Source organism: Cololabis saira, chromosome 9 (assembly GCF_033807715.1).
Source record: "Cololabis saira isolate AMF1-May2022 chromosome 9, fColSai1.1, whole genome shotgun sequence".
Classification (NCBI taxonomy): domain Eukaryota; kingdom Metazoa; phylum Chordata; class Actinopteri; order Beloniformes; family Belonidae; genus Cololabis; species Cololabis saira.
In genome coordinates, this window is record NC_084595.1 from 28,794,859 (window position 1) to 28,816,125 (window position 21,267).

The following is a 21,267-nucleotide window of genomic DNA, read 5'->3' on the forward strand; positions in this document are numbered from 1 at the left end:
ATCATTCTTTAAAAAAATGTTTTACAAATTGTAATCCAAAAAATGACCTCAGATGTCTTGATAGTGGGCAAATGGATGGCTGTGTAGCGCTGAACTGTAACTGTGACCCTGTTAAAGCTTCCTCCGTTAATTCTGTTACTGAAGGGTGCTGCCTGTGCAGCATAGATGGAGATTACTGGGATAAGGCTTTAATGCCCTTAGACACCTTTCCGAGCCTAAGCCCCCTCCTTTTCCACCCCAACCCCTGGTGTCCCCCTCCATCAAACGCTCATCCACTCTGGATTGAGGAAGACAGCCAGCCACCATGAAGACTGCTCTGGCCCTGCTCGCCCTCATCTCTCTTGCTTGCCACAGTAAGTTTTTGTAACATTTGATACATTTTCTTTTTCTCAGAAGCAGAGAAAATATTTGAAAATTAGCATTTAGCAGTCTACTGAGACTGCAAAAGCAGTTTGAAAGAGAAGTCTTTGATTTTTCTTTTATTAAATGCTATGTTGATGATTGTGGCTGTATGGCAGATACATTTATGCATCTAACAACCTAAGTTTTGGGCAAATGTGGCCAAGTCTTTTACATGAGGAGGAGACAAGCAGCTTTACTTGGACATCTTTGTCTCCTTGCAAAAGACTGTGTGCTTGTGTGGATACGTTTATGTTGGTTTGAATGATGCGATAAAAAGGCAGCTATGGTATGTGTGGAAAGCTGCACTCGCCTGTGGATGTGTATGCTTAGTCTCAAGCAAGGTGCTCTCTCCTGTTCTGTCTGTGAAGGCAATGCTTTAAAGTGTCACACATGCGTGGCATCCAGCGAGGACGACTGCAACCGACAGGGATCTACTTCCTGTCCTCAGTACGCTGATGCCTGCTCTACCATCACAGGGCCAAGTGGGTACACGCACACAAACACACACCTTATGAGGATTTGCAACTCAAGAAACTTCCCTAGAAGTCAGTTCAACACTGACAACCAGCTGTAGCCATACTAAATGCATTATTGTTGTTTCCATTGACACAAATGGTTTCCTTAGTTAAATGATGTGTATAAAAGTGATGGTGTTTTGTCTATTCAATGTGTACACATTGTGTTGTATGACAATAGTAAAGTTCCTTATAACTTCCACTGGATGTTCAAGAGAAGAAGTGCACCAAAAGCATTTTTGTGTGTGTGTGTGTGTGTGTGTGTGTGTGTGTGTGTGTGTGTGTGTGTGTGTGTGTGTGTGTGTGTGTGTGTGTGTGTGTGTGTGTGTGTGTGTGATCATAAAGTTAGCCTCTGCATTCTTTCATAGTTTACTGGGTGTTGTTCCAACAGTTTATGACAGTGGCAGACCCTAGAGCTCCTAGTTATGCGTCTCTTCGAAGAGGAACAGGACTTCGGAAGGAAGTTAATCTGATTCCCAGAGTCAGTCCCTAACATCTGTGACTCACTGTCTTGCAGACACTGTGATGAAGTCATGCTCATATAAAGCCTTCTGTGACAAGGCGCACAGCAGCAGCTCTGGAGCCAAGATGGAGTGTTGCTACGGCGATGATTGCAACGGGCCCCATCGGAGTCACAGCCACGGGAATCAAGGCAAAGCTTTAGCATCCAGCCCAGTCTTGCTGACCACAGTCCTGCTGCTGCGCGTGGCCTTTAGTCAGCTGTGAAGTCCTCAACCTCATGGTCCTCCACTGATTCCTTAACAGTAACTGTATATTCAAGTTCAAAAGAGGATTTGAGTTCTTGCCGTTTGAGAATGGGGTGAAATCAAAACAAACATGATCCTGATTGCCGTGGTGGTATGGGAGAGAAGCACAGTTTTTGTCCCACAAATACAAGCTGCATTTCAGCAAATTCCTGTATTTGAATCTTTTTATCACCTGAAACTTGAATTGTATTTTCTAAAGTGGTATGTATGACTTCAGATGTCATAATGATGCACAAAAAATGTGTAAGTATTTGTGGTGAATGTATGAAAATGTGATTTTGGTGCATGCTCCAGTACACTATTTTCTTTATACAGTAGCACTGTATTATACCTTGTATCATTGCTGTGGTAATTTGTTCATTTTTGTGCTTTCAATCTCTTTTGAATAAAGGTATGGTCACATGTACAGTAAGTAATGTGATTTTCAGTGGAGACAAGAGAGTCTGTGGAAACTTCAAGACTTCCTCCTGCAACAGTTTGAGTTCAATTTTGTGCAGGCGCCACAGGATATGAAATCAGCGAGGTAGGGCTCAGTCCTCAAGCAGGTCATATGACATGCAACCACTTCCTCTCAACAGGAGGACACAAACTTTACCAAAAGAAAGAAAAGAATATATATTACTCCTGTATGTGTTTGTTGTTTCAGCGAATACAAAAGTTAGAAACTCGACACAGATGCGTGAAAACCTAAAACCAAATATCTTGACAAAGAGTGGAGTGTGTTGAAATAAGGAGGTTAGGTCAGTTTGTCCTCTGAAGCTGAAGGCAGGACTCTAAATGTGGCTACCTTTGTTAAAGGTGGTAAAAAAAACAACAGTAACGCAAATCTCAAGTGCTGTACTTGAATTCCATACAGGCTGAAGTATGCCAGATTTATTTAGAAAACGTTTTTTTATTGAATATTTTGGTACACAGTCTACTCCTCTGTTTAATATTTTATATAAAAACTGGTAAGGATAAAGCTCACAGCTTCAAGGGATCAGGAGGCCTCAGGTCTCTATTTCAAGGTTAAATTTACTGTTGGGAAGTCAAATTGCCAAAAAGTAAAATCCTGAAAATGCCCCAAAAGACATCAACAAATAAAACCTGCAAAACGCACAAAAAACAACTGCACTGAGATGCAAAATATTTGTGAAGGAACAACATCAACAAAAGAACATAAACAGGCAGAAGAAGATGCAATGAACGCAAAGAAAATAAGTATACCAAAGAGGATAAAGAAACAAACTCTACAGTAACAGGGGACATATACAAAACAACCACAAAGATCAGAAAAATACCATACTGGGATGAAGCCGACAGTTGTGTGATCCAAAATGACCTCAAGGGTAAAAACACTACCTGAAAAGGTTCAACATGACCAAGAGGTATACTAAAACAACTTGGCTTAACTGGTAAGGGTGTAAATACAACTACAAAAAGAACAAAAATGACTTAAGAAAAAATCTTAAAACATGTTCAGTATAGGAGTACTACAGAGAGGTCTTTTCTGTGTTGATCCAAGGACATATTGTCCCTTAAACAGCACAAAAATTTAAGTAATGCTGAGCCAAATGTGTCTGCACTGACTAATGTGCAACAGAGCAAATTTTATTAGTGAAATTAGTTGTGCCATCACACTTCACACAAAGAAGTAACACAAGGCTCAATTTGAGGTTTCATACCTTTTAATCTTTATACGGAGGCACTTGATAATGTCATCAGGGGATGTGTCATCATGTGACACTCAACTATACATTGCTTCATCTCCTGACGGACAAAAAAACTGAAGTGTTGGCCATTGACACTCAGAGAAAGATGCTCAATGTGAAACAACATAGACCTTTAAGCCCCTTTTGACTTAAATTCAAGTTTCAAACCTCATGTTAGAAATATAACTAAGAAGAAAGTCTTTTCTTGGACTATTTGACACTTTCAGGAGTGGTTTTATGGTTTCTTGTTGGTTTATAAAATTCATCCATGGTTCTTATCAGATTTGCTTTTATTCTAAGCAGAACCAGAACTATGAAGTTTTCTGGAAGAGGCCTTTTATTTTCATCCAAACCCAGAGACAAAGCGTCCCTTTTTTTTGCGCTCCATGTTTGTCAAAGACCCTTGAAGAAGATCTGAGTGAAACAGGAATTGTCCAAGTGTTTTAAAATAGAATTAAGTCCTTCCTTTTTAGTTCTCAGTTAATTCCTATAGTCATCTATTTGTCAATCCATTATTTTTGTTGGTTTTACTTCTCGATGCATGCATTTATTTTTAGCATATAATGGTCTGGTCCCTAGTTGAATTCTTTCTCCTTTAGACTTACATATTTTTCCATCTAATTTTATTTTATAACATGCATATTAGTTTGCTTTATTTGTGATGAAACCTATAAATTAAGTATATTTTGAGCTTATTTTATGTTTATTGCTGTTTTATTGTGAATAATTTTGAATTTCAGTTTCAGTTATAATAATAATAATAATAATAATAATAATAATAATAATAATAATAATAATAATAATAATGATAATAATCTGTAGTTGTTTTATTTGCTTTGGCTGTGCCCAAATCATAATATGAGGAAACCATGACATTAATGAAACCCTCATATGAGTGTTTCTTTATTTCCTTTCTCTTCAGTCACACCCTGCAATACTTATTTTTGGAGATGATAACAACGTATATAACAGTTGTATAGCATTGTAACTGCAGTATTGGTAACTTGAGAATGTTTTTAATACACTCTCAGAACATCACATTTATATCATTTGGCCACAGTTTCTCTTTTTTTGAATTTTAATGAATGGATGACATATATTCTGGAAAATAGTTAAACTTAACGCACATGAAGTTAAATTACACGTTTTGGAGTTTGTGACAAGTTTAGTGACCAGTTTAGTAGTAGTAGTTTTAAACCTATCACGTGTGGGGGTTTTCTTGGGCGTCGGCTCCATTTGGCACATGATGTTGCACCTGTTTCACACAGAAAGCGCTATGAACGCGCTATGACACAATCCTCGCTGTGCCTCTGTTTGTCCAGGTGTGCTCTCCCTTCTTTTACAGCTCTGACATATAAACCACCTGATTCAGCAGAGTGTGTGTCTGTGTGTTTGACCCAGATATCAGACTGTTCACCTGAGAAAAGAGCAGAGAGCATATGGCATCGCAGCTGCTTTCACAAAGACTGCGCGTTTATTAGTTTTTGAAGGGCCTGCAAAAAAGGGACGTCTGTCACAAAAAGTCATCAAGAAAGACAATGTTTACTCACTAACTAAGCGGTTGCAGTTAACATTAAAGTTACATTTTCAACAGAAAGGCCATGCAGGCTAAGTGATTTGAGCAGCGGCAGAGGAAGAGGAGGAGAGAAGAGGGCCCGGCCGGAGCTCAGGGGACGCATAGATCACATCCGGGGCTGGTTTATTCTAATAACCAAACGTCCAACCCGGAAAAGAGAAAAGTCTTCAGTAATCCGATCACACTAAACAATTAGACGATAGCGTGAGAGTCTCGTGCACGCCGGGGCTTTCTAAATACCCGCTGCTTGCTGAAGTTTTGAGAAAGTTTCTGTGCCATGGATGTCCGTGCCGGAGAGCCGGGCTCTCCGTAGCAGCTGCGGGGCGCTGGCTGCGCGCACGGCGGGTGAGTACACCGAGAGAGCCGTGGACGGCTGCTGTCCGGGCTCCTGTGTGTCTGTGTTTGAGTGTGTAGGGCAGTAGTCGTGAAAAAAGTTATGTCTGTCAGGTGTTGCTGCGTAATCTTCCTCATAAAGCCTGAATTATGGTTCCTCCGTTAAATCGACGCAGAGCCTACGGCGTAGGTACGCGGCGACGCGCAACTTCACACCGTAAGCTCTGCGTTGCTGTAACGCGGAACCATAAATCAGCCTTTAACTGCTTTGTATGGGCGCACAAGCCTGACAGCCAGCCTGTCAGTGGCGACCTGCTGGGAAAATATGTATTTTTATTTTCCAGTTATTGAAGACATAGTTGCAAAATGCCTGTCAGGCACAGCCCAACAGACGCATCGTGACATCTACAAATAGCTTATTTTTTCCGACTAAAGCACTTCAGATTAGTGCACATTTCTTGTTTGCTTCTTTGACAAAGGTAGGGACTTCAGATTGACATACAAAAAGCTGGGCTTCTTTTCAACAGGTGTCCATTAACTTTTAGCCACCAAAGTTAAATTAATTGCTGCAGAAAACTGGCATAAATTCTGACGATAGTCTGAGAAGAATCAAAATAGAAAAACCTGCGCAGTTAAGTTGCATTCAGGGAAGCATGGGATTTAAATATTGTTCAAGTATGATTTGTACAAATAGTTTAAGTTTAAGATTTTCATTACCTAATCTCTCCCCAGTGCCCTAATATTCAAGAAAAAAACATGAGCTTCTGATCCAAATAAACCGGTCTTTAATTTGAATTTGGCTGTTATATTTTTAGTATCAGGTTCTGTCAGGCTGATAATAGGTTGAACTCTTCCACAAATAAAGCATATGTGCAGACAGTATAGGAGAGTTTCACTTAATTACCCTGTATGTGGTGAAACATGGTAACCTTGATATCACCACTTTGATCTAAAATACAGTTTATTTTGTCCTTGAATATGCTAACTCTGATATTAAGTTCTGTATGTGGGTTATTCTCATATATTTAAAAAAATCCTACTGATTAAATGATATTTCTTGGTTAAGTTATGCCAAAGATGCCACAACCTCCCTACCACATTTCCCTGTGATGGTTAAGCCAGATGTTTTCTGATGCCCCAAGTGATTTGTGTGTGCATACGGTTGGTGTGCCAGTCTCTGGTATGTGTGGGACTTCTGCAGCATTATTTCCACCCTGAACTTGTGCATCAGCCCTCTGAATCTTTGACCTGTTTTAATGGCAGTTGCATGAATGACGCACCTGAAGCTCTGCCCAGTTTCAAAATGAGGTATTTACATGCGTATCGATTTAAAAATAGCTCAGGCAAGGTTCTGCCAGCACAGTGTAGATTGACTTGTGTAATGGTTTAACTGAAATGTTCATCATTTCCGTTTTAATGGTGAGCTCTGAGCCAAGACAGTCATGTAAATTTACCAGTTGAAGGGGCAGTTATTCAGGCCCGATTTTATATTTTATACCACTGTTAAGTTATAATTTGTGTTTAGAAAAAAACCCAAAACAATCGCAGATGTGGCCTAGTTAGCTATCCAATAGAAAATGTGCAAAAAGCCTGTTTTGGCTATATTGTATGCAGTTCATACGACATTGAGCATTTTGTCACTGTGATTACTTCACGTGTAGTCTTCATAGATGCAAAGGGGAGACTGGGAGTTTCCCTGGAAACAGGATCAGGACAGAAATACATGGGGCTAAAAGCCTTCCAGCTCTCCTTTTTAAAAAAAAAAAAAAAAAAAAAAAATTGCACGGCATCATTTTAATGAATGCCCCCCACACCCCTCCCCTCCTCTTGCATCCCTCTCCTCCCTCCTTTCAGTCCAGTGGAAATGTGCGTGTGTGCAGATCTTGAGTGCAGTCTGTAATTTTTGGCTGTGGTATTGGGCTTCAGCTCAGCCTTAGGCTTTCAGGGTTTGCTGTTCAGCCTCAATCACGTCACATGAAAAACTGCTGAGTGCAAGTGGGTCTCTTTCTTCCTGTATCCGTGAGAGTGTGTCTGTGTTCGAAACTTCATGAGAGATGATTTACCCTCCTTATCTGGGTGCCTTTGCCTTTCTGTCCTTTTTTAAGTACTTTTAAGTTGATCTCTTTACATTTTGCCAGCTATTGTCCATTTTACTTCAGTGTTGGCATTTCTCACTGTCCATCTGTCTCAGTGATATGTGATAGGGGCAGCATGCCGTACATTGATCGGCTGAACCGTGTGTGCGGCTTTCTGGACATTGAAGAAAAGGAGAACAGCTGCCGCTTCCAGAGACGATACTTCATCCTTGACACGCAGGGAAATGCTCTGCTTTGGTACATGGACAATCCGCAGGTGCTCCACGCACATACCATGCATACATGACACACACTTGCACTTACAGCATAAGGGAATGAAAATGGTCAATAGGAGACACAGGACCTTGGACTCTGAGCTAATGATGAATCTGTGTTTGTGTTTTGTATGCAGAACCTGCCCAGTGGAGCCAGCTTTGTTGGGAGCCTGAAGTTAACTTATATCTCTAAGGTAAGCTTCTCTCCTGTCTGCGTCCACAAATGCACACAACCTCAGATTAATTGCAGTTATCTGCAGTTACAGTTAACATTCACATGCGGCAGGGAGCTGAGGCAGTGAAGTTTTCCAGATGTGAGTGCTCTCAAAGATAATGACATCTGGCTTTACTGCACTATAGAGCTGACATCTTCTCTTCTCTTCTCTTCTCTTCTCTTCTCTTCTCTTCTCTTCTCTTCTCTTCTCTTCTCTTCTCTTCTCTTCTCTTCTCTTCTCTTCTCTTCTCTTCTCTTCTCTTCTCAGGTGAGTGAAGCTACACAAAAGCAAAAGCCCAAGACAGAGTTCTGCTTCGGTAAGTTCTCACGGAAAACACTGTCATGTTTGCACAATGGAACACAGTCCCACGCGTTATTTACAAGTTTAACATTTTGATCTAATCCGTTTGTTGTAGACTTCATGGTATTTTTCTTTTTCTTTTTTTTTAAGTCATAAATGCAGTTTCACGGCGGTACTTCCTCCAAGCCAATGATGGGACTGACATGAAGGATTGGGTAGCCGCTCTGAACAGGGCCAGCAAGATCACTGTAAGTGCAACACACTTGTGAAAGTGCATGCTGCTAGTGTAGCCTGATGTCTTGATGATTAACGAGATAAAGGCGTTTATGACTGGGGGATTTGTTTCCACCTGAGCGCAGGAAGCGATGTGGTGGTAAGACTGAAACCAGCTTAGCCTGGGTGTGAAGATGCCCTCTGTCACACTTGATGAATGGTGAAATTGTGAATGTGCAAGTATATGAGTGATAACACGCAGGTCATTGCCGTGACGGTGTCAACATTTAGTTGGTGCATTTGCATAACATTTGAGTGTTCAGCCATGAGCCTTTGTGACCAGATGTCCCGTGGCAGCAGGTGACAGAGAAGAGTGTGTTGTCTTTGCTCACCTGCTCACTGACACAGGAAGCTGCGCCGCTCACTCTCTTTCACTTCTCCAATTTGAGGGAATGGCAGCTCAGCTGCTCTGCTGCTTTTTTTGAGTTTCCTTGGCCTTAATCAAAAGTTAAATTTGATTTATTTTTTTTCCATTCCATTTTATTTACATAGCGTCTATTAACAGAAGTTGTCTCTAGGAGCTTTCCAGAGACCCAGAACATGACCCCCAAGCAATTATTACATAAACATAACATAAACAACGGCAGGTAAAAAAACTCCCCTAGTGGGAGAAAAACCTTAAGCCAAACAGTGGCAAGGAAACACTGGTCAGGAAGTCAGCAAGCATCTAGCAGACATCTACACAGATAGTTGGAAGAGCAAGCAGTGGGATGATCAGAGGGGGGGACTGCAGGTCAGCATGCAGCTCTCGAAGCTCCGGTCTGCAAACATACGCAAAAGAGAAAAAAAAAAGGGGGGGGGGGGGGTGCAGACCAGCACAAGAAACTACAAGAACAACAATGATGTCTATGAGATACTTATAATTAATAAAAAATGGAAGAGGAGAAGAGAAGAAGGGTATAGACCTCCAGTGTAGGTCTATAGCAGCATATCTACCACGAAGCTATGTTTGAGACAAAATATTATAGTGTTCCATAGCTGCAGCTGTAACTACTGACTCTAACACACTACAGTTTACACTAACTATAGGTTTACTAAACACTAACTATAGGCTTTACTAAACAGAAACGTTTTAAGTTTGGTTTTAAAGGTGGAGGTGGTGTCAGCCTCCTTAACCCAGATTAGAAGTTAGTTCCATAGTAATGGTGCCTGATAGCAGAAGCCTGTCCTCCAAATCTACATTTGGATACTCTAGGAATTACGAGTAAACTGCACTCTGAGAACGGAGAGCTCTGTTAGGAACATAAGGTACTATCAGGTCTTGCAGATATCGCAGAGCTAAGCTGTTTTGAGCTTTATATGCAAGTAATAACATTTTGAATTGCATTTTGAATTTTACGGGTAGTCAATGGAGCTAACACTGGAGAGACGTGGTCTCTCCTGCTGATTCCTGTCAGCACTCACGCTGCAGCATTTTGGATCAGCTGGAGCCTATTCAGCCAATTACTTGGACATCCTGCTAATAACACATTGCAGTAATCTAGTCTAGAAGATACAAACGCATGAACTAGTTTTTCCGCATCACTCTGCGAGAAGATGTTCCTAATTTTTGCAATATTACGGAGATGGAAAAACGCTATTTTACAAACCTGATTAATATACGGTTTAAATGACAAATCCTGATCGAAAACAACACCAAGGTTTCTCACAGTTGCACTGGAAGCCATCGCAACACCATCTAATTCCTTCCTAAGATGCTTTGAACCAAAAAAGATAACCTCTGTTTTATCTGAATTTAGAAGCAAAAAATGGTTAATTTAGCTCTATTGACGAGTGAGGTCAGCTCAGGCAGTTCTGTAGGATCGAAACAGTCTAGAGTCAAGTCAGAGCCTAGGGAAGTCGCTAAAGCTGAAGAAACGCCCACAACCACTACCAGGTGGCCCTGGTTGATTTCTTCTCTAATTCTCATGATTTTACGGTTAAAGAAGCTCATAAAGTCTTCACGACTGAGAGCAGCAAGAATGCACGGCTCAACAGAGTTGTGACTCTTTGTCAGCCTGGCTACAGTGCTGAACAGAAAACGTGGGTTAATTTTGTTATCCTATATCAATGATGAATAATAAGCTGTTCTGGCTTTGCGTATGACTTTTTTATATCATATTAGAATATCTTTCCATTCACGATAGGAGTCTACAGACTTACAAGAGTATCCTTTTCACTTTACGCACATTTTGTTTCAACATGCGGATATCTGAATTATAATAATAATAATAATAATAATAATAATAATAATAATAATAATAATACATTTCATTCATAAACACCTTTCATAAAACCCAAGGACACCTTCCAACAAACAACATATAACAAAATTGATAATATCAGCATAGTAAAAACATGAAGAACAGTGTAGTTGGACTGAATTTTAGAAGGCATCTTAAACATGTGAGTTTTGAGTCTAGATTTAAAAATTGGAAGTGAATCAAGATTTTAGATATCTCGTGGTAAGGAGTTCCACAGTTTGTGAGCAAAGCGGCTGAAAGCTCTGCTGCCCATGGTGCTGAGGGGAGCAGAGGGGACAGTGAGGTGGATGGAGAAGGAGGATCTGATGGACTGGGCGTGAGTTGTGACCTCGAGGAGGTCAGATAGATACGGTTGGGTGAGGTAATGAATGGCCTTGAAGAGGAACAGGAGGGGTTTGTCATTAATTATTTGCCAGAGTGGCCACCAGTGGAGCTGCTGCAGGATGGGGTTGATGAGCTTGAAGAGCAACTTCTGGGGGAGACCAAAGAGGAGAGAGTTGCAGTAATCGATGCAGGAGGTGACAAGACAGTGGACAAAGATGGAGGCAGTGTGGACAGTGAGGGAGGGAGTTACTGTCCAAACTTCTGTTTTATATTGTCAAATCTCATCACATCATTCTTCATGTAAGATATTAAAGCTAATAGCTAAAGCTGCCGACTAAATATAGCATCGTAGCAAGTACAACGCCGGCTCTCAGAATTTTACCCAAGTACAACACCTTTTCACCACTGCTGTTTTCACAAATGTCTTGTGGTGGTTATTTATATTTATTTGACCACTTGAATTATGAAGAGCTTGAGTTGAAGACAAATGGACTTCTTTTCTTGAATCTTGAAAATGTTTAACCTCTCATCTAAAAGGCTTCTTCATTTCTAACTGACTGGTGGGCAGTTTTAATCCCGTAAACTGTTCTTTCATATTATATAATGATGCTTAACACCCCTCCCCAAGTTGGTTTCACAGCCATTCAGCCACTCATGTGGTAAAAACATCTAACACACTTTCTAGGTGAAGATGAAGAGAGAGAGAGAGAGAGAGAGAGAGAGAGAGAGAGAGAGAGAGAGAGAGAGAGAGTTTCCTTTTTTAAATTGTCATTGTAAATTTACAAAGTAAGTTACCAAAGTAAGTATCCTTGAGGAGTTTTCCCTTAAACATACATACTGTATATTCACCTATACATATCTACATGTGTATATATATATTTTATATATATATATATATATATATATATATATATATATATATATATATATATATATATATATATATATATTTATTTATGGACTGAAGAATGTGTTATAGAACACAATTTGCACAGCAGTGTAAAGAGTGCATGAGGTAATGTTAGGGAGTGGGTGGTGTTCGTGCTGATGAGCTCAGCTCATTGCTGTAGGTGTCCAGCGTACTCAGCATCCAGGTCCCTGTGATCGAGCCGTGTCGACGACCTGGGCGAAGTCCTTCTTGTTCTGTGTTGTGCAGCTGGCGTACCACACAGTGACACCCTAGCAGAGGATGCTCTCCACTGTGCCCCTTTAAAAATTCACGTGGAGAGGCCATCCTTCTTGAGCTTCCCGAGGAAGAAAAGCCTTTGCTGGGCTTTCCATTTCCATTTCCATGGCCGGTTTTCAGAGACCATGTGAAGTCTTTAGTGATATGAAATCCCAGGAATTTGATGTTGTCCACCACATCCACCTCCTCACTGTTGATGGAAATGGGAATGGTGCGGTCTTCCTGGTCCTGGTCAGCCAGATGCTGGACCTGATGGAGTCCCACTACAGTGACGTCGTCTGCAAACTTCAATATGATGTTGGATTGATGGATGGGGGCACAGTCCTGGGTGAAAAGTGAACAGGACTGGGCTGAGCACACAGCCCTGCGGCATCCCACTGTTCATGATGAGGTTGGAGGATGTGTTTGCCTATTCTGACATTCTGGGATCTGCCAATCAGTAAGTCCATGATCCAGGTACAGAGTTGAGTGGTCAGTCCAAGTATGTGGATTTTGTGGGGAATGAGCCTGGGTATTAAAGGTGGAGCTGAAGTCGATGAAGAGCATCCGGGTGTACGTGTTTGGGTGCTGCAGGTGGGAAAGGGGTGAATATAGTGCTATGGAAACTGCAACCTCCATAGATCTGTTCCGCCTGTAGGCAAACTGATGGCTGTCCAGATCGGCTGTTCAGAACAGCTCACAATTAACAAAGATCACAATGACCAAATGGAGGGATGACGGGTCATTTTCTTATGAATAAAATCCCAAAAATGGGCGTCTGAACAACAATATTAAAAACTGAATTTTATTTCAGGGATAGAACTGAAGAAGCCTTTTAGATGAGAGGTGAAATTCTTTAAGAGCCAAAAAAATAAGTGTAGTCTTGTGTTTAAGCCATTTGGGATTATCAAGTTGCTAGAAAGAATATGGTCAGTTTTTGTAAAGTAAACTCCATTTATGACAGTTTTTGCGTTTTAGAGACGGATTAATCAAATGTGTTAAATTTGAGAGTTGCAGTTGGATTGTCATACATTAACTGCTTCTGTTAATTACTGAAATAGGTCAGTAACTGGCATTAAAGTGTTATTTTGAACAAATCGATGCTGTACATTATATAATGCATTGTGTTTCTATGTGTAACTCATACATATTTCGTTCAACTACTTTCAACTTTTACACTGGTATGGCTGGTGCTTGGTATAAGCATCAAGATCCCCACTGAAAACCATACTGCTGCCTCTCCTTACATGCAACTTTATTGGTAATACTATGTTAATTTTAACCTCTGTCCAGGTTCCTAAGGCATGCCCTGCGCCTCCAAGGTCTGACGTGACCACAGTGATCAGTGACACTCAGGGAGGGAAGAAGCAGCACGCTTACAAGACTGAGATCATTGGTGGAGTGGTGGTGCACACGCCCATCCAGGTAAAGCAGCTTAGTTGCTGTGGTTACAATGGCAGCAATAATCAATGATGAGTCTAACTATGCCAGAACGGAGGTAAAAAAAAATGTGTGGGGCAACATAGAAATCTCAAAAATGACAGTCTTCCATTTGTATTAAAAGCTAAGATACACTGTATGATGATAATTGTAAATGATTAATGTTGAAGATGGCTCTGATGACATGTTTCAGAATGAGAGTGAAGAAACAGATGGGAGGGATAGAAAAGGAAACAGACCTGGTGTGCTGAGATGTGGTTATTGTGTCAAACAAGGAAATGTGGTAAGTGCCTAACTGCTCATAACAGATTAACTGAGCTTGAATAAAGACACCAAGTGTGTGGAAAGACTAATGTGCGATGTGTGTGTTTGAAGAGAAAGAGCTGGAAGAGACGGTTTTTCACCCTTGATGACAATGCAGTCAGCTACTACAAGTCTGAGATGGTGAGCAACCAGACTTGTTTTGTTTTCCTGGCTCTAGTTGGTGCTCTCATGTGACTGTGGTTTTGTCTGCATATGTCCCAGGAAAAGGAGCCTCTCCGAGCTATTCCACTGAGAGACATTCAGAAGGTCCACGAATGCCTTGTCAAGTCAGGGTGAGTCACGCACAAATCAGCCAGACTCTCCCCCCCAGTTTGCTTCTTCTCCATCTGGTTATCTGTGTGGTCTGGATGTAAACAAATATTAGAATTTAACAGGTACATGGTATTGTATTATTGTTGCAGTGTGATGCATTCAAGTTTATCCTCCTACTTCAGGAAAATGCTTCACTCCTGTTCCACTGGGGTCTATTTTACCTCATGATTCAGCATCAAAAGCTGTCACTGCACACAACTTGAAAGTTAGAGGCACAATTTGAATGTAAGAGTAGTCTTTTTCAGATTTGCCTGAGGTTTTTTCTCTGTTTTTTTTCTTTTGGTAAACAAAGTTTACTTTTTCTACTTGTCTGTACTCCTGTGGTTTGTTTTTCTATCTTTTTTGTCTTTTAACATCATTGGAACAACAAACCGACTAGTTTTAGGGATTTTCATCATATGCACATCCATAGTTAAGAATTAAATGATATCAAGCAATGTAAGATAACAATTTCCCTACTTATACAACTTTTACTTCTACTTTAACAGTTTCCTAGTTTAGATTCAGTTTCAATATTTCTATTAAAGAGTGAGCTTTAGTAACACGCTGTTATCAATTTAATCTGTATGGTGTGTGCATGGTGAAATCATTGTGATATATTTAAGGCAAACTTTTACAGTTGAGGAATATAAAAAATATTAAAAAATACATTTTTTAATAAGGTAAATCAGAATAATTCCTTACCTTCTATGCCTTTCAGGGACCTCCTGCTTCGAGACAACCTTTTTGAGATCATCACCAGCTCCAGAACTTTCTACATTCAGGTAAAATTCCTTACCTCTGTTTATCACTAAATCTTTGTTTTACAATTACTACTGATATAAAACATTGAGTAAAGGGCATGTCCTTAATTTTATTTTATTTCAATCCTTTGTTCTTTTTTCAAATTTAAAGCTACAATAGTAAAAACAGAAAAGACTAGTATATTCCCAGGTGTATCTGTCCTGATGTCTTGACATGTTTTCTTGTCATGCTCTGCTGCTGATGTGTGGCCTGGACTGTTTTTTAGGACCCTGAACAGTTTGATTCTCTAAAAAAGAGTACAGCCATCTGTTACCATAACAACAATAATATCCTCTTCCTCCCCCATGGGAGAGCAGCTGACTGAGGGGTCTGATCAGATGGGAAGTACTGGGAGAGAAAGAGACGGACTGCAAGCACGAGTGCTTTTGTTTGTCAGTGCAAGAAAAAAAAAGGAAGTGTGAAAAACATTTAGCAAGCTGAAATAAACAAAGACGGATAATATACAAATCATTTTCACAGCCTTAGTACTAAAGCCTAAATGCAACATGTTCTAAAACGACAAGATGGTGTCTTCTTAGACGTAGCTTTCTTATTTAAAAAAAAAAAAAACAACATATATATTCTAGCACTGGCATAGCAGCACCTGTGTCCAACTGGACTCTCAGTAGTCTGACCAGCACTTATCCAGCTGTACCCTCCTACTGTATGTGATTTTGTGCTTGTGTTGTTCTGTCATATGTAAGTCGCTTTGGATAAAAGCACCTGCTAAATGGTAGTAGTAGTAGTAGTAGTAGTAGTAGTAGTAGTAGTAGTAGTAGTAGTAGTAGTAGTAGTAGTAGTAGTAGTAGTAGTAGTAGTAGTAGTAGTAGTAGTAGTAGTAGTAGTAGTAGTAGTAGTAGTAGTAGTAGTAGTAGTAGTAGTAGTAGTAGTAGTAGTAGTAGTAGTAGTAGTAGTAGTAGTAGTAGTAGTAGTAGTAGTAGTAGTAGTATATCATTCAATATCATTCACTGCAACGTGCAATTATTTAAATATCCGTCTGTATCTTATTTTATATACCGGTATTTTTTATTATTATTATTATTGTATATAGGCTACCAGTACTGTTTATAATGTGTCATACTCGGATATTATTATTGTATTATTATTATTTCTATTGTTGCCTCTTGTTTTGCACTATCCCCTTTGCTGCTGTACACTGCGAATTTCCCCGCTGTGAGACTAATAAAGGAAATATCTTATCTTATCTTATCTTAGTAGTAGTAGTAGTAGTAGTAGTAGTAAAAGTAAAATTACGTTTTTAATGGGCATGTTGAGCAAGTACTTATAAAGATAGGGACTCACATTTGTTGGTACGCTTCTATTAAAGAAAAGAAATGGTCACTGAAATAACTTGAAACTGACAGAAGAAATAATAATTGATATTTACTGAAAATCCACAAATGAAAATCAGACATTGTTTTTGAATTGCGGTGCAACAAAATCATTAGAAACAAAAACAACTAATGAATCTGGCCCCGACAAACGAGTTGGTGCCCCTGGAAAAGACTGAAAGTGATTTCACCAAATTGTAACATGTAAAAAAAAAAAAGTGTGTCCTGTAATTAGGATCATAATTCTCTTCAATCTTGCGGTTACTCAATTTATCTATTTAAAGGGTGAAAAGTTGTTTCTCTGCTATTTGGTATCATGGTGTTCACCACAGTAAGCGTGGACCAGAGAAAGCAAAGGAGAGAATTGTCTGAAGAGATTAGAAAAAAACATTCTAGACAAGCATGTTGAAGGTAAAGGCTAGAAGATGCTTGATGATCCTGTGACTACAGTTGACAATTTGTTTCAGAAGTTTAGGATCCACAGGACTGCAGCCAACCTCTGTGTTTACAGTGCCAGCTGCATCTGATACACAGTGTCTTGAATCTGTGCAGAGTACAATTAAATCTCAAGACTAATATTGGTGTTCTGGAGAAAAATGTGTCAGAAATGTGGCAGTATCAGAGCACTTGGTCTCAGTTTCCGGTCTTGATCTTCCAAAAGGATTACGAGCCAAAACACACAACTAAATAGACTCAAGAATAACTAAAAGCAAAATATTGAATTGAATGAATGAATATTCTGAAGGGGCCTTCTACCTGATCTAAATCAAATTGAAGATCTGTGGAAAAAGTTGAAACCTCCAAACCTGACTGAGAACTGAACCGAAATACCTGTCTACATGTGCAGAAGTCTCAGTGACATTTACAGAACTTGCTTTATTGCAGTGATTGCCTCAAAGATTGTGCAAAAAAAACGATAAGTTGAGGTTACCAACACATTTGTTCAGGCCAGTTTCATTCATTTGTTTTTTGTTCAAACGATTCCATTGAACTACAATTCCAAAGCACCTGATTTTCAATTGTCTTTTTTTTTGTGAATTATTTGTCATTACTTCTGTCATTTTCAAGTTATTTTAGTGATCATTGTGGGTTTTTCTTTCTTCAACAGAGGGTGCCAACAAATTGTCCAAATGTAGTTGATAAGCAGTATCAGAATAGATATTCCTCATTTTGCTTTTACATTTTAGAAAATAGATGTAACTTACACAATAACCCATATAGATGATAGATAGATAGATAATAACAATAATGTAGGATAGCAGACACATGGAAACATGTAAAGTGGCTGGTTATTAAATGAATTAAGATGCATGGCCATGCCACAATTAATGTTCTGCTTTTGTCCACAGACAGACTCTCCGGAGGAGATGAATGGATGGATCAGGGATGTTGAAAAGAAGATCCAGGAGTTCAGAGGTCCCCCAAGGGTAACTCCCACACTTGTTTTGGTCTAACACACCAAAAACAAATGCTTATTTGTCATTGGAGCATAGGTGTAAAATCTTGCTAAGGATTCATGGCTGTGCTGTGTTTGTCTCTGTTTGCAGGTGTCTTCGTTCAAACGCACGGCTTCTCTCTATCAAAGCCAGAATGCCTCCCGTGCATGCCGAGCTCAACAGAGTGATGAGCGGAGACCTCAGCTGGCCAAGTCCTGCTCTGTGGCACCGGGCTGGCAGCCCTGGACACCCGTCCCAGTGTGTGAGCCCTCCATCCTGGACGCTGAGGATGAAGATGCTGTTTTCAGCTCCTTGCCCACTGGGCCTTCTCTCTCCTCGTCCACCTCCTCGTCCACCTCCTCCTCCTCCAATTCCCTCTCCACCCCAGTCTCTTTTCCCGGTGCATCTCCAGCTCCTTCCACGAGTGGGTTGGGGATCCTCACTGCGTCAGCGGATGCGGCCAGTGGGCGGCGGCGGCACCGCTCACAGCCTCAGCCCCACACAACCTGCAGCTTCCCCTTCAACATGGATGACGACAGCATTCGCACCACAGACGTCTAGTACAGACAGGTCTGTCCAGACCCCTGTGTGGACTAAAGTATTGGTACCTTTTTTGTAATAATGAATGTGACTGGTAACGATAGTATTCCCTGCTAATGAAGAACACTGTAACCACCTGCCGCAGTATCACGGTGTGAGATTGAGGCCCCCTGCTGGTGCTGTAGCTGTTTTGCAGATGAAGGATGTGCCCAGCTGGGACAAGGTTAAGAGGCGGTGTTTGTTCTAAACAGGACTGTGAAAAAGGTATGATGGGGTGTTTTTCATGCAACTTCCTCTAAAAACTTGAATAATCTTGTTAGTTGTTCTAATAGAGTAAAAAAATTATGGCACATGCTCTCAGCCTGTTGCACTTGGCTCTTGTTGCATTTTTATCACTGTCACCTTGAGTTTTTACTCTGCTTCTAAGTATTCTTGAAGATGTTTTTAAAGACATTTTAACATATTTGTATCTTTCATCTTTTTAATTCAAACTTCTTTAAAAAAAAATGCTGTTAGATATTCCAGACACTTCTCATATCTTTTGGGCCCAGCAGTGTTTTTCCTGCGTTCCTACAGAGACACACATTATGTGAAGAACATCTTATAGTTAACAAGCATTTTACTCCTAAAAACGTTTATGTTTCATGCCGGGTTTTGAACCAGGGCTTTTAATAAAAGGCTTCAAGATCAACTGTCAGTAAACTGTGACCGCCCTCTGAGTTTTAGCACGGTACCATAATTAATACTGCAGTATTTCAATGGTACTTGTTGTAAAAAGTACTGCTAGCATCAAGCTTTTATTGCACCATTGTGTGGGAAGTTTTGCCACTACTTTTGGTAATTTATCTTTGATTCTGCACTATGCATTTTGTATTTTTGCTTGTACATTTTTATTCTTTCTTTCTTTCTTTTTTTTTTTACTTTTATGTCTCAGCTTTCAGAGGTTATAACTACAGGTTTCCCAGGTACTAGAGGTTGTGACACCAGAGGCCAGATGCATTTAAAAAAAAGTAACAGAATTCAACATAAAACAAAACAGACAGTTTCACTGGAGAAACATGGTGGTGATTTGTTTTTCTGGCTTTATTCTTATTACTCATTTGATTGTGGCTCCTCCATCCATCCATCCTGCATGCTTATTCCTTTTCAGGGTCACAGGGATCTGCTGGAGCCCATCCCAGCCCTCTGGGTGAAAGGCAGGGGTTCCATAGCAGATTATGGGTCCTATAAATAATAAATGAGACTTATACAACCAAATCAAACAGTCAATATAACTCAGACCACACCAATAAGTGTCTCATTTTCAAACTTGCCAAGATGGTTTTTACTTTGCTGTTACTTAAGTCATTATGTCTCTTTCATTTCAGTATCATGAAAAATGTGTTACATGCAAGAGTCTCTTCATCCACTCGTGGCTCAATATTAGGATTCTGCACATGGTCAAATTAAAAGATGAAACCATGCATGTCTGCATTAGTACATACATACACTCAGTTTTGCTCATGAAACAACAGAATTTAAAGTATCTGGCCCCTGTTGTCTCACAGATGTGGCACTATGCTCATTCCTGTTTCTGCTCTGAAAGTGTATGTACTCCTCTGCTTGTGTGTCATGTTAATTTTCTTTCTTGTACATTAAATGATGCTTTTTATTTGTACTGTTTGGGCTTTTTCTGACCATCCGCATTTGAGTGTACCAAAGTACTCACCCATGCACACAAAAAAAATGTTTTTTTTCTAAATAACCTTTTGATAGAGCTGATGGCATGACGACCTTTCTGTGTTTTGTCCTTTAAAAAGTGAAAATGGACAGCTGTTAGGGTAAGAGTTTAAAACTAATTTGCCCCTTTCCACCATCACCTTAGCCACATGCACATCGCGTAGGAACAAGCATACACACACACATGTCAATCTGGTAACCAGGGGCTGTGTTAAGTGAAGCTTTTCACACCTTCAGAGCAAAGTCTGTGTATGAGGTAAAATGCCTCAAACTCTGTTCTGACCTCTGTCCACTTCCCCAACTGCTTCTCAGTGCAGCTGCAGAGTAAAATGTTTCCACTGAGCAGTTTAATTTGTTTTGGATGGCAGAGAAAGGCCCTGGGTACTTGTGAAATGTCAGCTGTTCTGAATGAGCTCTCACTTTGTTAAAGATGGATTTCCTCCAGATAGCAGGAGAAGGCCAAGTGGGTCACCTGGGAGGAAACGTGAAGGTCGTGAAATCAAGGTGAAACAGTGATGAAGTGGTGTTGATATGGACTGAGATTGTAGGGAGCATCATTTTTGTGTAAAATATGCAACTTTGGCCACTTAAAAACTAAACTATGTAGTTTGGAGCATCTAATCTAAAACTTTGAAACAACATATCGAGCCATTCTGTTGCACTCCTGTGTTTTTCTTTCAATGGAAATGCAGCGTCAAACTGAAGCCTTGCAGGTTTAATTTCTTTTACTCCTGTGCACAAACAACATAAAGGTCATGTGGCACTTTTATGTGACGCCTGTGAGTGACAGAGCTCTGAGGGCAGACACAGCTTGTGTAAATGTTAATATTCCCACATGGATGACTATGCACCACTGTCTGCTTCACTCTTATGGGGCTACACACTCTGGGGATTTTAAATGTTACAAAATACATTGCTCCTAGTGCTTTGGAGTTTGAGGTATTTTGTTGATTGTCGGCTAACGTGAGTGTTGTACGCATGATGAAAAACAGGATGGTGCATCTTTGTTTCATTTGGAGGCAGGAACCAGCAGAGGGAGCTGTGAGACACCTCATACATCACACTGTCCAGCGCGTCATGGAAGTACAGTGAGCTCAGAAACTGTTAAACTTTTACCAGACGCTTCTGGTTAAAGTCTGAAAGCGCATGATATGCTACATAATGCCAAAAAAAATAAGGATTTTTTTTTTACCTTGTGACATTGCTGACCTTCAAAATAAAAGCGTAT

The 21,267-nt window shown here is 40.2% G+C and overlaps 2 protein-coding genes across 2 annotated transcripts; both read left to right on the plus strand.

Annotated features, from left to right (window-relative positions):
* The first annotated feature begins 238 nt into the window (after positions 1-238).
* Positions 239-2,096, plus strand: si:ch211-113d22.2 (uncharacterized). Its single transcript, XM_061729974.1, has 3 exons — positions 239-353; positions 771-884; positions 1,435-2,096. The coding sequence occupies exons 1-3, from the start codon at positions 305-307 to the stop codon at positions 1,641-1,643; spliced, it is 372 nt and encodes a 123-aa protein (XP_061585958.1). The 5' UTR covers positions 239-304; the 3' UTR covers positions 1,644-2,096.
* A 2,971-nt stretch (positions 2,097-5,067) lies between these two features.
* On the plus strand, positions 5,068-19,977 carry plekha2 (pleckstrin homology domain containing A2). Its single transcript, XM_061729089.1, has 12 exons — positions 5,068-5,296; positions 7,476-7,636; positions 7,772-7,828; positions 8,117-8,165; positions 8,300-8,397; positions 13,448-13,579; positions 13,788-13,877; positions 13,970-14,038; positions 14,120-14,190; positions 14,931-14,994; positions 17,694-17,771; positions 17,892-19,977. Exons 1-12 carry the CDS (start codon positions 5,233-5,235, stop codon positions 18,339-18,341), a joined length of 1,383 nt encoding a protein of 460 aa, XP_061585073.1. The 5' UTR covers positions 5,068-5,232; the 3' UTR covers positions 18,342-19,977.
* The last annotated feature ends 1,290 nt before the right edge of the window (positions 19,978-21,267 follow it).

Coding starts and splice junctions, on each gene's coding strand:
- plekha2 (XM_061729089.1), top strand. CDS start 5,233: ATGTCCGTGCCGGAGAGCCGGGCTCTCCGTAGCAGCTGCGGGGCGCTG. Junction 7,829..8,116: donor AGTTAACTTATATCTCTAAG/GTAAGCTTCTCT, acceptor TTCTCTTCTCAG/GTGAGTGAAGCTACACAAAA. Junction 14,039..14,119: donor GCTACTACAAGTCTGAGATG/GTGAGCAACCAG, acceptor CATATGTCCCAG/GAAAAGGAGCCTCTCCGAGC.
- si:ch211-113d22.2 (XM_061729974.1), top strand. CDS start 305: ATGAAGACTGCTCTGGCCCTGCTCGCCCTCATCTCTCTTGCTTGCCAC. Junction 354..770: donor CATCTCTCTTGCTTGCCACA/GTAAGTTTTTGT, acceptor CTGTCTGTGAAG/GCAATGCTTTAAAGTGTCAC. Junction 885..1,434: donor CTCTACCATCACAGGGCCAA/GTGGGTACACGC, acceptor ACTGTCTTGCAG/ACACTGTGATGAAGTCATGC.